The sequence below is a fragment of the Cygnus atratus genome, chromosome 2 (assembly GCF_013377495.2).
Source record: "Cygnus atratus isolate AKBS03 ecotype Queensland, Australia chromosome 2, CAtr_DNAZoo_HiC_assembly, whole genome shotgun sequence".
Taxonomy (NCBI): Eukaryota; Metazoa; Chordata; class Aves; order Anseriformes; family Anatidae; genus Cygnus; species Cygnus atratus.
Window position 1 is genome coordinate 156,201,202 of NC_066363.1, and position 18,256 is coordinate 156,219,457.

At 41.2% G+C, this 18,256-nt stretch overlaps 1 protein-coding gene across 6 annotated transcripts in view; it reads right to left on the minus strand.

The window, feature by feature from the left end:
- Window positions 1–18,256, minus strand: part of TRAPPC9 (trafficking protein particle complex subunit 9) — a 466,059-nt gene that overhangs the window by 310,921 nt on the left and 136,882 nt on the right. For all 6 annotated transcript variants that reach the window (XM_035561675.2, XM_035561676.2, XM_050708965.1 and 3 more), the window contains one exon: window positions 6,018–6,160. In XM_035561675.2, coding sequence (XP_035417568.1) covers window positions 6,018–6,160 — 143 coding nt within the window. The remainder of the gene's footprint in view (window positions 1–6,017; window positions 6,161–18,256) is intronic.

The following is an 18,256-nucleotide window of genomic DNA, read 5'->3' on the forward strand; positions in this document are numbered from 1 at the left end:
TTTATTATTATTATTTTTCATTAAGAAAAGAGTGAATTTAACACCGTGGAGACATCTATTCCTTTTAACCAGGTCTTATCCTGGCCTTCCTCCCAATGAACTAAAATGACTGCCCTTCAAGCAGCCACTCAAAGGTTTTCTCCACCCTTCAGGAATCCATGGCATTTGAGCACTGAAATACTGGGAACCACGAGACCAGAAACAGCTGCCTGTCAGCAGGTAGCTGATTCTCATCCGAAATGTGCTAAGTGTGAACATTTTCTTCAAAAATTCAGCTACAGAAAACCAAGAAGTGTTTCAGAAAACGCTACAGAACTTTTCTGTTGCGTGACCAAAACGTTTGTTAGAACGTGGCCAAAGAACCACGCTGTTTGCCACTCCCCCTCTGCCATTTGTGAATAAGGATCAGGGTTTTCTACTCCAAACCAGGCTGCTGAAGGGGCTGCGTTGCCATTTATTGCACTGAAAATGTGGGCAACCATGGAAACCAGAAGTGAAATTCTGAAAACCACGGCTGATTTCATTAAGACCCAAACCTCTACCCACCCAGCAGAGATCTCCTGAGAACCCAACACACAGTCAAGGTTGTCCTTTTTCTGTCTCCCAACACTTAGGGGAAACCCAAGCTGGAAAAACTGCATTCTACCATGACACACAAAGCAACGATAGGTCTTAGACCAGGGAGCACACTGCAGGCTGATGCCTTGTTTCCAGAACTAAAACATTTCATTACATCAGATACATTAACAGTACAAAGGAAAATGGACTTCAACCTACGGTGAGCTGAACTGGCACTTCTGGACAGTAGCAGTCTCAGACCTGCTGAAGTTCCTTTTTTATTTTTCCTTCTCCGACTCAACTACAAGAGGAGAGTCTAAGCCTCTGCTCTTGCCAAAAAAGATCTGCAGCTGATGGTGTAAGGTGGTTTTAAGACAGGAAGAAAACTTGGCTGCCTCAAGAAAATTAAAAAAAAAAAAAACACTTTGCTCATCATTGTGAATTTGTAGAATTGAAAGGTAAGGATATTCTCACATACCAGATTTCCAGACCTTGCTCCAAAGGAATTGCAGCATCCCTGTTGCATTACGGACTGACTTCATCTACAAATTCAGAGTGGCTTGCCTCCTCGCAATAAGCAAGGCAAAGAGTTTCCAGTTTTTGGAGATGGCTGTTATTTAAACATCTTCGTACAGGCGGCACAGTGGCAGGGGATGCAAAGAGAATAAGAAGTACCCTACACAGCATGCAGAGCATGCCTTATTTCAATTCTTACCAAACACGTGGAGTAAAGCAGCATTTTTTCTAGCATTTTTTTCAAGCTTTGTTGTTTTTTGACAAAGGTGGTAGGGGAGGACATACAGTGCTCACCAAAACTGGCAGATAACGCTTTCGAGGAATAGTTCAAGACAATCTAGTTAGAACAAGCTTCAACAGCAGACTTTTTTGGAGCTACCAGGATGGGAAAAGGAAGAGGTGTTTCACATGCAACAAAACGTTTCCCTTACTCTGACCCATCAGCATCACAGCTCTGCTGGCGGTCTAGGAGACAACCTGCTGGTAGCTGAGCTCTTTGGAGGCCTCGAATCACCCTCGTAGTTTTGAGGCTAAGACCCAACAAGGAGTCAATTCACATGATACACCTGATTACAGAAGACAACGAAAACAATATTATTATATAGATTTACCAGAATTTTATGGTACATAGTGTCAAGCAAGGAGATCCCTGAAGCCCTTCAAGGCTTCAAGTGAGCTGTGGGAAATACTGGGAAAACTTTCGGTATAAATACATTCTCATAGCCTATTTCAGGGCTACATCCAACACCTAATTTTTTCATTATGCATGACAAGACCAGCCCTTCCTGGCAAGGACAAACAAGCAGAATCAAGGATTACAAGTGACACGGCCAGAGGCATACAATTTCCAAGCGCGAGGCCGTCCCGCCAGTCATTTTGGGTGCAGGCAGCTCCGTGAGCGGAGGTTGAGATGCTCAGGGAAAATCCTTGGAGCAGAATAGGGCCACTTACGGACAGAACATCACCTTCTGAGAGGAGGGCTGGTATCTGCACGAGAAGTAGGCAACAGACCGCACACTGCAGCACATCGAGGGCTGCACCAAGCTAAGCCGGGGTGCCCCTACGGACTAGCACAGGTCGAGGTTAAAAGGAGCTGTGTCAGAGTTAAATGCATCTCAAGATATAGTGAAGGTGCAGTTAATGAAACTTCTCCCTCTAAAGCACAAATCTGTGCATGAGCAGAAGACATAATTATGGCTACAGACAGTAAAAAAGGCAAAAATAAACAAAAGAAAAAATCTGTTTCAGTGATATCTCCTATGCATATCTGCTCAAGCAACTAAATAAAAGGAATACCAACTGAGTTTGGAAGACTTTTACATAAACCATAATCTTTATGTTACATTGGGGGAAAAAAGTGATTTCATTAACATTTTTCCTGTTGATTTTTTTTTCCAGTGAAGGCCTAAGGGAAGAATCAATTTTTAAAGTTTTAAATTTGACTTTGATTTTAAGCCCAGCAGCTATTAAGCTATTGTTTCTTACTTTTATTGAGGTAAAATGTAACGTAACAACAACAAAAGCATAAAAGAAAAAAAAATCGAATCCAGAAAATGAAAACAATGCTAACTCATTCTGAAATGACAGCTGAGAAGGTAAGTTATAAAACACAGTTTCTCATATAATGACTAAACAAAAATAGTTCAGTGCCTCAAAAAGGATTTAAGCAACGATTTCTCAGCTGCAACTCAAGAGGAAACTTGGTTCAAGTTTTTAAAAGCGAGGAAAAGTACAAAATTTGACTTATAATTTGCTGTCACTGAGTCTCAGAAATTGGCAGAGATGATCAACAATCAAATAAGAAACTTTGTTTCATTTAATAATAAACGTTCATCCCCAGCAGTTTGGAAGATGACACTTCTACTCTTTGTCACTTTACAGCATAACACTGAACGGTACCTGACTTCTGATGGAGAATCACCGCTGGGACGCAGTGACAAGAGCCTCCTTGGAAGAGTGAAGGAAAAGCATTACTGCTCCCTAAAACTAGTATAATAAAATCAAGAACACAAGATAACAAGCACTTAAAAACAAAATGCATTCATGACTGATAAGGCAGTGTATGCCTATGCAACAACAACAAGTTTTGAATGGCAATTTGACAGCTCCTGCAATAAAACATTTCCGAAAGAAATTTAAACATTAAGGCATTTTGCCCCCAAACAGTAATAAACCTTTGAGGATTCTGAATTAAAATCAATAACATCTTTAACCACATCTCTAATCAGCAAATCACTTAAAGTTTCCACTGACTTAAATGCTGGTCTGTGTGACGGACAGGCAAAGAATGAAGTGAATGCAAACAGTAAGGGCTGCAGCATTTGGCTGAAGTGGAGCTGCTATATATAGCACTGCTGCTACATGACTAGTGAAATCGTACACAGCTGAACAACACAGCAACTCTACCTTTGAATTAAGACCTCAATCTATTTTTATAGATTTTGGGATTAAGCATTTTCCAAGCATAGTAAATTCCTGACAAGAGACTGACAGGGCAGGGGGGAGGATAACGGTGTCTTACACAAACCACAGCTGGGGCCACCTCGCACAAGCAGCTGACTTACCGACAACGGTGTTTCAAATAAAAGCATCGTGTTGTATTTCAGGCTTTTATGGAAGGTTCACAGCTTCACACCCAACCTACTCTGTGACTGAAGGAAAGTAAGCGCGGTGAACCAAAGAGCCATCGTGTTGTCCATATAGAAGTGTATATAGGATACTCAGAGTACAAAGGAGATTTTGGACAATGAATGAAAAAAAAACTATTCATGTAAATAATGAATGTAAACTAAGCATTTCAACCTATATACCGAATCTTCTTGAAAACTACTTAATGTAGACGCTGCGATACTTCCAGGATGGTACAGAGATCGTTTATTAACGCTTGAAAACCTTGCACACTGAACAGTGTGCCACTGCAGGTATAAAACTCTGACCGTCATTAATAAAGCTCCTGGAATTCTCCAGATACCATGCTCTGACTTGGCAGGTAGCATTAGATTTACTTCTTCTAGAGCAGTTCCTAAAGGAATAAACTCAGGCCCACTGTGCTCTATTTCCAAGTAGCAAAATGTTTGGCAGACCTGATTACCAGTAAGGGTACACAGTTTTAGGTCTCCTTCACAAAAGCTGAACACAATACATCTAGTCAAAAAAAAATCAGTTTGAGACAATCTCATTTGTCTAATTTTTAATGATACTTTGCACAATCTATTTCAGTGCTTCCTTAGCCTCGTCTAACCTAAAATTTCCTTGCTGCATGCAAAGCCCATTATTTACTCTACTACCTGCTGTGAAAAACAGATACCTATCCCGCTGGCAATGCCATTTACGTAATTACAAATTTCAGTCTACACTCAGCCTTCTCCTTAGCTCCACTAAGACCAACAGTTTCAATGGTTTAGCATTCACATCCTATTACTCTTCTTGCTCTACACTTTCTCCAACCTGTCCACTTTTGCTTCAAGTTTCTCTAAGTTAAAACCCCACCCAGACTCAGTACTTTTCTTGAGACTTCATTTCTTTTGCTCCTGTGAAAAACAAAACAGGAATGAAAGAAACACTTCATGTTTTGCAAGCTATGTTGCAGTCCATCCATCTTTTGACATTTTTGCATTAGGATGATACTGGTGACTCATTTCTCCGCTTGGAAAAATGAAATATGGCGCCAATATCTCCTAGACTTGTAGTTCTTTCTTGCCTACCTTTGGGGTTTCTCTCTGAAGACTGTCATGAAAAAGGTCCTGGGACCAATGTGAATCTCTTTGATCAATCAAGTTCACTCTCAACCATTAAAGCAGTACTATATAAATGCACTGAAATAATTTCAAACTTTAAAACAAGAAGTTCTACAACGCACGGTGGCATGCTTTTCAATGGTACTGCTACTTTGGTATATCGGAAGAGGTTTTCGCTAACAAACTCAGAATCACAGAATATCCTGAGTTGGAAGGGACCAACAAGGACCATCAAGTCCAACCCCTGGCTCCACACAGCACCACACAAAAATCAGACCATGTGTCTGAGAGCATGTCCAAACACTTCTTGAATTCCAGCAGCTCAGTGCCGTGACCACTGCCCTGGGGAGCCTGTCCCAGTGCCCGACCACCCTCTCAGTGAAGAACCTTTCCCTAACACCCAGCCTGACCCTCCCCAATGCTGCTTCACGCCATTCTTGTCCACTATACAACAAATTCTTCATGTACTAACTCCATACCGATACTAGTACCGCAGAAGTACCTATGTACTGAAACAAAGTCCACTCTTCTTTCTTCCCAAAAAAACCAAGCTTGGTTATTCATCTTTTGAACAAGAGCTATTCAAAAGCTATCTCTGGCACTTCCAGAGTTTTAATACATCACAAAGATTTAAAGATTTTAGAGCATTTAATGACTAGCATGTGTGAACTTACATGCAAACATGTAAACTGACCCTTAATTTTTGAAAACTCACCAGGACATGTGAAACTACTCTGTGGTTTACAAGAGAAAGCACTGAAGGAGAGAATGATTGCAATTTACTCCTTACATCTAAAGACAACCATTTATGCATACTTTTTTTTTTTTTTTTTTTTTTTTTAAGACTCAGGCAAACACAAAACTATGTAATGCAGTAATGCAGACCACACTGTAATAGTGGAGAGATACAGAAAGAAGTCATCAGATATTATAATAAACAAGAAATATCCTGTCGTTGGTAAAATAAACATTACTGAAAAAACATTTGAACATCAGAAATTTTCAAATTCCCATGGAGTGCTTTGATCACAGTCTGCAGTTAAATGAGGGTAAATTCCTAAAGTGGAGGAATTTTGACAACTGGTTGACAAAATTCTTTGCCCACATGTTGATGATGACATTGCAAGTTTCCAGCATGCCCTTTAAGTTGTAGCCAACATAAAAGAGATGATAAGTCACATATCCAAGAGTCAAAGAAAGGCTCACCTTGTTGCTGGAAGGGTACTGACACGTGTGAAGAAAACAGACGGCTCTACTTCTACATGAAGACCCAGTGAAAGGTTCCTGTAATAGCCTTCAACGTGTCCTGGTCCACCAGAGTATTTAAAATTCAAAATGGCTTCCAGTGTCTAGAAAAACAGAAGTAAATGACTTATTAGCTATGTTTCACTGCTGAGCATTTCAAAAGTACAATTAAATTACACCATAGAAGTGATATAGCAACCAAGTTTCTATGCCATCAAGAATTTGAATTTGTCTTCCTAATCCATCCATTCTATTGTACCCAAAAAAGGCAATCAAACAAATGACTGCATCCCTAAGTTGATTTTTTTCCTTAATCCTTTCACAAGCTTACAAGTACAGAACAAAATCAGCTGGACATAATTCCTCCTAGAGTTTATTAAATGATCCGCTCTTTCACACCCTTAAAAATATTCATCACTTCATTACCTTCTTAATCAAATGGGTAACTTGTAAAGTTTTTGACTGTAGACAAATGGAGGGAAGTTATACAAAACTAAAAGCATCTGCTCTCAATACATGTAAGCATTCACTCATCTCCGCTAAGTAACAGCCTACAACAAAACTATTGACCTGACGCAGCGTACGAACCTCGTCTTTCCATGATGTTCATTTTAGAGAACGACTGGTTAGCAAAGTTAAAAAATAAGGATTATTCTCTATCGTTAGTCTTATGTACTCATTACTCTCATTAGCACTGAGTTCTTCTGTGTCTTAAATTTTATTTTTGGGTCTTTTTCCTTAATGAACAGCATGTGTAAAGCTTACCAGCACACCAGTCCCCATGTCATCTTCAGGGCTCAAGCTCAGGACAAACCTTTGGTTCATGCAGAGGGGACCATACATCACCTCATCTTTTATTAAACTCCTGAAATATAACTTGCTTGAAGCAAGGCGAAAATTTGGAAAGTGCCATTGGATTCTTTCCCTGCTCTTATTCTGGTTCCCAGGCAGCTGCTATTGCCAAGTCTCAGAGCAAGGGCACAGACCTAACACGGACATTACCACGGCATGCTGAAGTTTATGTCAACTAGGACAGCAGTTTCTAAAAAAGATTTAGGAACAATGCCTACCTCCTCCCTGGTTAGCTCTTGGCTTGGTTTTTACAAAAATAGAACACACACACACACAAACACACACCCCAGAAAAACCACCACCAACAAACCTTCCAAGACAACACCCTCTGCTGGAAACCATATTTACCAGATGCTATCAATCCTCAGATGGTTAAAAATCCTTTCCCTTTCAACTGAAGATTTATTAAACATTTATGAAACCTGTTAACTGGATTTCTAAACCTGGCTGAAGGAACAGAAACACTAACACAATCACTGTCTTAAAACAACCATAATCCAGTGGTTTGAGGAACACCAAAATCAAGAGTTCAATGTTTTGTGGCACGCGAGGGCTGAAATGTTTTGCACATTTCCAGCTTGCTTTTAAGTAACTTGAACTAACTCTACTTCCTAATTAAGTTTGATTAAAATTCACAAGAGTCACCTTACAACGCAAACAAAAATATCCACTGGGCACTCTGGACATACCTGTCTGCTCTGTTTATGTCAATTCCTAATTTGCAGTTAATGAACTCAAGTTTACGTTATGTCAGGAGAGTTAATCAATATTAAACACAAAGATTTAAAAAAAAAAAAAAAAAAAAAGCACAAACCCATTCAAAACAGGCTTCATTCCATTTAACCAGCTGGACTATTTCCTACAGATCAGACCTACAGTCCACAAGTACAGGGATCTGACACTACTGATGTAATTAATGTAACGTAAGAATGGACTTCAAGTTTAATCAGGAAGTCTTCTGTGAAAACTCTCTGAAAAAGCCCCGTATTATTGCTGTAACACTCAGAGTATCCTGCTTTGGAAAGCTACCATGGTTTGGGTCCATGGCTCATTCCGCATCAGACTGGGTAAAGAGACAGGGTTAGTTTGAAAGGCCACGGAGTATTACCACTCCCCATGCAAAACCCTTCCCAACATCCCATACCAACTGAAAACACTCAAGAAAAGGCTAAAAATTACAACCGTTATGTGCCATCGGTAAGTACAAGAGTTCAACGGCATCATCATCATCATCGCGGTCCCTCCTGCAGTGAGGAATTTGTCGCGGAACCTTGCTGGTGACCCTGGGTGCGTCTCACACCCCATGCTAGAGAACAGGGAAAAGAACCAAAAGGTCTTCTACCAACCTCAAGAGCAGGAGGAATCTCTTCCCACCCAAAATATAAGATCTAAGTGGGGGCACTCGACAGATTTGGAGTCTCTCGGAGAGCTTCAGAGCACTGAACCCCCTGCTCTCTCTGGCCGGGGTGTATATGGATGTGTAGAGGCGGAGCATGACTGAGGAAAACATTTTTTTCTGGTGCCCTCAGGTGATCCGAGAAAGTTTTAATACTTAGAATTCATATAATATCAACAGGGTGTAAAAGAAAAAAAATTTAAATCTCCTTTAAACTCCTCTACGTACACACACCTTGGAAAGAACTCCACACACAATATGAAAGATCGATTTTCTATCTCCAGGATAGAAAAAAAAAATCCTACGCTTTCATAAGCTTACAAAGCTCCAATTTAAAACAATTTACCATTCTCTCCCACAGCACCTCCAGAGAAGGAGGCACTAAACGCTACAGCCACAGATTTAAATACCGTTGTATGCTTACTCCAGCGGCCTTGTCAAACCTGCACAGATAACCGACTGAGCTGCAGATCCTATTAAAAGTTTATGAATATAAAAGAATTTATTCGATTTCTCTGAACTGCTTTGCTGCAAACCAACAGGGAACGGCAGGGTGTCACTATGCACGTAATTCTGCCTGGATGATCCATAAAAAAAAGGGAAGGGAAGGGAAGGGAAGGGAAGGGAAGGGAAGGGAAGGGAAGGGAAGGGAAGGGAAGGGAAGGGAAGGGAAGGGAAGGGAAGGGAAGGGAAGGGAAGGGAAGGGAAGGGAAGGGAAGGGAAGGGAAGGGAAGGGAAGGGAAGGGAAGGGAAGGGAAGGGAAGGGAAGGGAAGGGAAGGGAAGGGAAGGGAAGGGAAGGGAAGGGAAGGGAAGGGAAGGGAAGGGAAGGGAAGGGAAGGGAAGGGAAGGGAAGGGAAGGGAAGGGAAGGGAAGGGAAGGGAAGGGAAGGGAAGGGAAGGGAAGGGAAGGGAAGGGAAGGGAAGGGAAGGGATAAAGGGGATTTGTGGTGCTGGGAAGCTAAACATGGTGCTGAATCCTTCTGTATGCTAGCTCACATGAGAGGGGTAGACTGACTAACTCAAGATAAAAAGAGCCAAACCAAAAAGTTTTACCCAAAAAAGTGTTCCATGGTCTATGTAGCTGAAGAATACTACTTTAGTTCAAAAATCAGCTCAGACCAAGGCTTTGTTAAGGTAAATACAACTCAAGGACATAAAATCCACTTGCAGATGTAATCATTACATGCTGCACATGAATGAAAATAAGTATTATCTAGAAGACCACAAAATATTAGTATAACTTGGTATTAGAAAGTCTCGTAATTAGTCTGGTTTAAAGAAAAATCCTGAAGGTATGAGAAATGTTAAAAGAGTCATTTCCTTTAACAAAAGAACCATTATTGAACAGAAGCAGCAGATATAATCAACAAGGAAATTACCGATAACCAGAATGATATATGCAGTAGGTGAATGAGTAGTCAGGAAACCCAGTTCCATAGTGATGTATTTTCAATGAGTAAACAATCAATAAACAATTCACATACTTTCCTCCTCACTGTTGCAAAACATTTTTATGATTCTTTATTTTTGATTCTGTAAAATTTTGATTTGTAAAACTTACAGAGTTGGAAACAGTTCAGGTCAGGAGCTCCTGGATTTCTGTCTCCCATCACCTCTATTGCTTCGTGATTTTGTCTTTCCCACTTTTTGTAAGCAAACGTTTAGCTTCATTCCTAAGCCCTTCTACTAGCAATGGCAGTAACTCAGATTTTACCCCTGTACCTTGTTACTAGAAGAACCAGAGGATTCTGTTTTTTAACTTCTTAACCACAGCACTGCATCACCACACATACTGCACTTTGTGTTTCAGACAGCAAAGATCTATTTTGTCAATTTTTTCTTTTTCCCAAACTGGAACCTTAATGTTTTTTATAAATATTTATTAGCAATGTTTTACATAATTAAATCAAAACCTCAAACTTTATAACAGAGGCTCACATACACTGCATTTTCGGGTCTTTTCTAAATTCCGTTAGAATAGCAAAAATGACACGACGCAGATCTTAACATTTTATACAAGATGAAATGCCAGTACTTAGCTACAGGCAGTTTGCTCCTGAGGCTCTGCAGATACTGCCTGCAATAACCGTGAAGAAATACCAGAATGTAACATCGCAGACTCCCCATTAAGATTTTAAAAAAGCAGCATGAGGAGACTAAAAATATTTAAATTCAGAATATAATCTTCTTTCCATTTCGGTTTCTGAACTCATTATAGAAAACAACTCCTACTAATGAGTATAATTTCTCACGGGATTAGGGCTTGACATTTGAAAAGTAACACATTCTAGGTGTGCAATCTTCAAATCTACCTTCCTCTCTCTTAAATCAAATTACATGCACAACAGTAAACATGTTTTCCTCCCGGATCCCATCATGCTCCTGATCTCCTGCATCTCAGCCAAATCAGCAAATGCATTAGCAGGACATGCTCCAGAAGGAGAGGATGAATTCACGACTGCTTAGCCATTCTTCCCGACTTTCAGCCCCTTTTCTCAGCTGCCTGGATGCCTTTTGTTTTCTGTTCTGTTGGGTTTTGCTTAAACAGAGTTGTATCAGGAATTTCAGCTGCCTAAGAATATTGTGTAACTAATTAAATGATCTGGCAGTGACAAAGAGAGAACAAGTTTCTCAAATTAACTACACTCATTTCACTAGCAGCAGAGGACCCTGGCAATGAATGAAGTGGGAAGAGCAAAGAGCTGGCCAGCTGAAAGCTCGGGGGGGCAGCGCTGCTGACAGTCGGTTCCCATGTCCTCAACTGCACCAGGGCAGCGATGCAGAGCCGGGGGCAGCTCCTGGAGCTTGCCCTTGCTCTGGGCTGCGAGGCTGAGCGGTCCTCGGGGCTGTCATGCTTGCACATCCCACAGGGGCTCCGTGGTGCTTCAGGCTGCTGATCGTCACCATCCCTGGGGGTGTTCAAGGAAAGGTCGGACGTGGTGCTTAGGGACATGGTTTAGTGCGTGACGTTGGTGGTAGGGGATGGTCGGACCAGATGGTCTTGGAGGTCTTTTCCAACCTTAATGATTCTATGGTTCCATGCTTCCAGTCGCACATTCAAGCCCTCTTCTGCACCGTTCCCATCTTTGCCATCAAAATTACCTAGCCTAAGCATTACTGGATGAAAACAGAGTCAGAGACTACTAGCTGCTGAATCCAAGCACGTGGGATATGCTGCTCCACCAACACGATTCATACAGAAAGGCGGACACTGAACACAGTTGGATCTTTTTCAGGAAAAGTCAAGAATGTGAGCATTGGGAGGGAATGGTGCGTAGATGCCTACGCAGCTGAACCCAAGTAAGATGGGACCCAAAAACATCAAGCTTCCAGTCCTTGGACCTGTTGGTGAATGCAAACACCATGTCCAGGTTTAGGCCTGGGCTGATGAAAAGATTCAGTCCTGGAACCCTCGAGTTAGATGCCACCCAGAAAGCATACCAGTTCTGTCTCTGTATTGATTTGATTACCAGAATCAATCTAACTTAGCACTTTCTGAGTTTTAATTTGCAGTAGTCTAACAAAAGACAAACACTTGTCAGTTTTTGTTTCTCTCTCCCATCACTGAGTCCCTGATTTCACATGGTAACCTGGCAAAGGATTAAGAATGTATAAAAGTCAGACTTAACAGCAGTGTTGGGAGAAATGACAGGTGCCTTTAGGTACATAAGCTGAATATTCTCCCGCCCACCTGTACTCAGGGGAAAAAAAAAAACACTCACCTGCACACCACTAAACAGGAAAAGCAGAGTGCTGACTAGCTGTGAGATTCTGCAATTCTCATCGGCAGGACAACAATCTCAAATCAAATCAGAAAAGAAGCCCTCCAACTGAACGTCAGTTGTGTCGTGTTTCTGCTAATTTCTGTTGATGGGAGCTAAGCAAAGAATGGCATTACTGAAATCTCAATGCTCTTGTGACATACCTTATGATTTCTCAGCTACATACACTTCTTAACACTCACAATTTTGACCTGTCTCTTACTGCAAGATGCAGACAGTAAGGGGTCAGATGCTGGTATCTTCAAAGCCTCTTCGATGCAGGAATCCACATTATTCCCTTCACTGACATCTTCCTGTACTTGAAATACTGGTATTGAAAGGAAGTTTGAGGGGAGAAGTAGAGTATGCTATTTGTGATATGGAGAGCACTAAGCCTTTACCTCACAAGGTTTCTTTCAAGCAGAGTATTATTCCAAAACTGGGAATAAGTTAGTCCTCCTTGATATCTTTAGGAAGCAAGGCCAGCAACACAATTCTGAGGCTACCTGAGAAAGGTCAAGGACAACAACTGAAGATCCTTAATGGAATACGTTAACAACCACATATGAAATCTTTCTACCTGAAGAAAACACCGTACCATGGTTCACAGAAACTACATTCTATCATAAATTGAATTTTTAAATTGAAATAACCACTGAGATGACTGTGCAGTGATATCATGCAACTTTGCAGCAAGAGTTCTGTTCATTGCTTGCTCTCTCTCTGGAGAATATTAGTCCAACCTGTCTGATTTTCTGATACACAAAATATAGCTGTTGTATGTTTTTCTGTATTTTCTAGATGATACAAAAACTATCCTTTTTTAGCTAAAAATAAATAAATTCTGTATCTTTAAGGAGCAATTAAAAAGCCATGAAAGGGAAGAAACTACCTCTCCATTTTTCTGAATGTAAATGATAAAGCAAATCCGAACCTACTGGAATACTTGATCGAATCAGAATTCCTAATCTTCCCCAAACGGGAAGAAGAGATGTTGTTCCTTAAAGCACCAACGAGTAGAACTGATAGCCAGATCCCTGATACACGCATTATAAGAAGGATGTGCATATGTAATCATCTTGTAGTGCATATGTAATCAGCCTGTAGGACTGAACCGCAGCAAGCAGTCTCCATACTAATTTTTTTCCATGCATTCCATTAAGCACATGCATGGCAATTACGAAAGCGGTGATAAAGTTCTTAATAACTGATAAGCAATGAAACAAATTACGCCACTGCAGTAAATCAGATCCTTATGTGTATAAATACAAACTCAGCCCAAATTGCTATTGCTGTTATATCACTTTTTCAGTCTAAAGGAAAATTAAGTATAATTTTTTTTGCACATGTTAATCAGGTGAATTTACACAGCTCGCCTATGAAACAAGCTGCCTGTTGTCTTCATGCTCTGGTGCAGTTTTACTCAAGTGCACCTACTGCATACACGCTGACTTTCAGGAGCAATTTTTGCGGTACACCAGTGTTTATCTAGCTCATCCATCTACATTTATGTCTAGTTAAGCCCCTGAACAATGAAACTGCTGCATCCCTTTGTAAAAATAGCACAATGGCAACAGCAAGTAGCTGAAGCTAAATATAGCTCCTGCAGGCACATGCCGGGAATTAAACAGTACATTTTCCCCTTCCCCAATCCTAAATCAGTAAACTGCAGCAAGGAATCTCTGGTGAATACACACAGGAGCTCAATAAATCCCCCTTAAGCTTACAAGGCATATTCTGAATCTGTGCTAGCTAAAAATAGCCATGTTTATAATGAGAATGGAGATGTGAGCAGAATAATACGAAGTTTAAAGGCAGGCACACTGTAGCCTTTCTGCATTAACTAATAGGGTGAATCAAAGGTCATCCTAACAAACAGATACGTAGAGTGACAGACCAACTATAATACTCAACCATCTTTTATTGAAGAGCATTCATCTCACATTAAACCGTGCACTTTCTAATTGCCTATTCCAGCTACACATCCCCAAGTTATTTTCTCTGCATTTTTAGCTAGAAAACACAAGTTGTTACTTCCAAAAGACGGGAAAAAGATAGGAGCATAGAGCATTATTTCTCTGGACAGTCTTCCCTCCCAGAGCTCAGTTGCCCTCTGGAAACATTCAAGAAATATAATGCCTACTTTTTCTTGTAATATGAATCACAGAATTCTGTTCTCTTGATTAAAGAGGCCTGCAGCCAGGCCTGCAGGGCAGTAAAATGGCAGCCAAATGCTGATGCTTGTTCACAACTGCCTCAAAAGTTTGACCTCTGTCAACTTAGGTACAAGACTACTGACCACAGCTATCACAGCGCCTCCTTCTCAGTCCAGATGTGGAGGAGAAACTAGAAATAATTTAAATATGGATAATTTTTATTTGGAACACTCCCGCCGAGAGTTTTGTGTTTACACAAAGTAGGAAGGTTCAAAAGGAGAGTTAAGTGCAGGGATGGATGCTGACGAACAGCTTCCCACACATACACCCTTTGAAAGGGAAATGCTTTTCATTTGAAGACCCACAACTCAGCCTGATCCTCCCAGCAACGGCTATGTAAGATGTTAGTTGCTGTAAAGAAGCTACAGTACATCACCGAATGCATTTCCTGACTGAAACCTGTCCATTAAACCCTGTAGCAGGTCCCCAAATGTAAAGGTACAAGAAGCTGGCAGCTACTTCACACTGAAAGAACACACCCACGGGAGGTGGATAAAACGGTACAAAAAAGACAGGGAACTCCTCCTGGAAAGAGCCCGGTACAAAAAAAGACAGGGATCTCCTGGAAAGAGTCCAGCGGAGGGCCACAAAGATGATACGGGGCCTGGAGCATCTTCCCTATGAGGAAAGGCTGAGAGACCTGGGTCTGTTCAGCATGGAGAAGAGAAGACTGAGAGGGGATCTCATCAATGTGTATAAATACCTGAGGTGTGGGAGACAGAGGGATTTGGCCAACCTCTTTTCAGTGGTTTGTGGGGACAGGACAAGGGGCAATGGCCACAAAATGAAGCCCAAGAAGTTCCGCACCAACATGCGAAAGAACTTCTTCACGGTGAGGGTGACGGAGCACTGGGACAGGCTGCCCAGGGAGGTTGTGGAGTCTCCATCTCTGGAGATATTCAAGGCCTGTCTGGACGCCTACCTGGGCAACCTGCTCTAGGGAACCTGCTTTGGCAGGGGGGTTGGACCCGATGATCTCTCGAGGTCCCTTCCAACCCCTACAATTCTGTGATTCTGTGAAATAAGATGTGATAAAAACACTCACAGCCCCAGCAAGAACATCAGCACCAGGAGGAAAACAAGCGCTGCACAACTGACGCCCTAGTTAAGAGTGACACATCTGATCTGAGCTGCTACTCACCCACCAGCAAGTTCCCTCTCACTTCGCAGAGACCAAGCACACTGCTTTGCTTTTTTTTTTAATTATCATCCACCACATCTTGCTTCTGCAGACCCAGCCATCAAGTACTAACTTTCAGTGTGGATTTTGGGCCAAGCAAATGAGAATTTTAGAAAGTTGTATGACTGTTCACAAGTGTGGGTTGCAGCTCCAGCCTCCCACCAGCCAGGGGATGGATACGCCACCACCCAGCCCGCCTGGGCTGCAACACCCACAAGTCTCAGAGGAACGCTACCAAGTTAAGCAGTTTTCAGTTTTTCAAGCTGCACACTTCTACTGTTTCACACTTCCTCAACACTAGCCCATCCCTTCTCCTTCTCCGTTCCTTCTACTTCTACCATGTCCTTTGTGAGAAATGGGAATTAGACTGCACAAGAAGCAGGGTACATTCTGAAGCCACTTTTTCTTCTGCTCTCTATTCCTTTACTTTCTGATATTCCTAATATTCCATAGGCCTTTTCCCACTGCTATTACAAATTAAATTCACATTTTCACACTGTCTCATCCCACCAAGATCTCTTTCCTGAATGGTAATGGTTAACTTGGAGCCCATCATTGTGTATTTGGAATTCAGATTGCATTTTCTCCAGGCACATGTGGATCAGTATTGATCTTCACCTCAAATTTTAACAACCCACCTCTATCACAGGATACTCCTGGCAACCTTAAAAGTCAGTTTTCATATATGTTTCTCTTAACAACCTGTGATAAAATCCTCATCACCAAAGTACCCAGATTATTTGAATGACAAAGGCAAAATAATGATCCCTAGAAACATGCTGGAGACGACTTCTTAGTGAGTAAATGGAGCATTTATTTAACAAGCTCTTGACTCCTGGTGGGACCTTCACTTTTACCTTACAGAATATCTGTTTCTCTCAAACTGACTTTTGTGAGGTTTTAGGTACTTTAGGAATCAAACTAAGCAGTAATCAACAATTTTTCCTTTGTTCTTGGGCTCAGTCTATGCTTCAAAGAATTCTGATAGATTCAATAACCAGTACTGCTTTTCACAAAGGAAATGTCTTAACAATATCCCAACATACATACCTTATTATTATAAAACGTGCTGCTACGCAATGAAACTTAACTTTTCCAAGTTAACAAACTGTCAAGACACCTTAGATATGAATACAATATGTCAGACAAAGAAGGAATAGCTACATGCATCCCCCTATGGGCATATGGCCTGACACAGGTCCAAGCAAAATTTAGAGTTTCTATTTTACAACACACAAATCCACCCCATAAAAAAGCACACAAGAAGTACAAATGGTTTCCTGAAGATGTCAAATCCATTCGCTGCTCATAATGGTCTGAAGAACCCAGCTCCATCCACTATCCGTACACTCACTTTGCATTCTGACTATTGCTGCATTGTACTCTAAATGAAAGTGATACCTACACCCCCGAAAGACAAACCAAATTGCTTCTGCAATTGCTGAAGTACCTTAAAAAGAATGCATACATCTAGAACATCAGAAAAAATCTACTCTGCGACAAAAGATCCTTGAAATTGAGTGATCAGATTTCCACGAGAGCTCTTCTGTATGCTTGTGATAAACAATCTTCAATTTTTTCAGGAATTCCTGTGATTAAGAGGGATAAGCCCAATTAATTGATTGTTCAAAAGTAGGAAAAGTGAAAAAGAGATTTTAAAACTGGAATGCTTGAACAACTTAATCAATAGATCTGTTTATTCAGCACAGCCATTAACATAAAAATATGGAAGACTGAGTACTTCAGATTTTTCAGCTGCTCCTCGGGTTGGAAATAGAGGCTCTAGCAGCACAATCATTTTCAAAATCTGTAAACTTATTGAGCTAAATTTATCACTGATTTAATGAGTTTTATCTGGAATGAATATTGCAAATTCCTACTCTAATACGGTGGTAAAAACTAACGAAATGAAAACATAATGAAACTTGTTTTCAGAGATTAAAGCTTCAGAAATCAAACATGCCATATTCTAGCTAGAAATCAGGTCCCAGAGTTGCAGAATGGCAATGCCTTCCATCCTAATCCATCTGCTTTCTTTTGCTGGGCATGTTATCCTCCAGCTAATATGCCAAGCAACCAAGCATTCACTCACATTATTAAAACATACAGTTCTCTCAACAAACACAGTGTTACGTGACTTCCTCACATTTTTTTTTTTTTCAATATAGGGCATTTGGACTTAGCTCTTTAGTAAACACTAGAAGATAATTGCAGACATGAATCAGAAGTAGAGATGACACTAAAACTCATTTCCTCTCTTCACTGATCCCATTTTGCCATAATTCAGCCAGGTAAACGCGGTCGAGGCCAATGAGCTCCGGCACCATTTCCCGCTCCAAGTCCCATCTTCACTAAAGCTTCCTGAACGCTGAGCACAAACTTTAAATTCTGCGAATGGTACAACAACAGAAATAAAGTTCTACAAAGGCAAAGGTCTTAAAGCAGATGAAAGGCATCACAAAATGTTTTCTCAGAAACACAGATTTATAAAGGGCTAGTCACTGGTGTAGTGGGTTTACGTGGCAAGGTTTTGGTAGCAGGGAGCCATAGGGGTGGCTTCTGTGAGAAGGATCTAGAAGCTGCCCCATGTTTGGTAAGGGCCCCACTGCTGACCAGAGCTGAGCCAATAAGTGATGTTGTTTTGCGCCTCTGTGAGAGCATATTTGAGACAGGGAAAAAAAAAACGCTGCACCACACAGCAGCTGGGAGAGTGAGAGGAGCGAGGAACAGCCTTGCAGGCGCCAAGGTCAGTGAAGAAGGAGGGGGAGAGGTGCTCCAGGTGCCGGAGCAGAAGT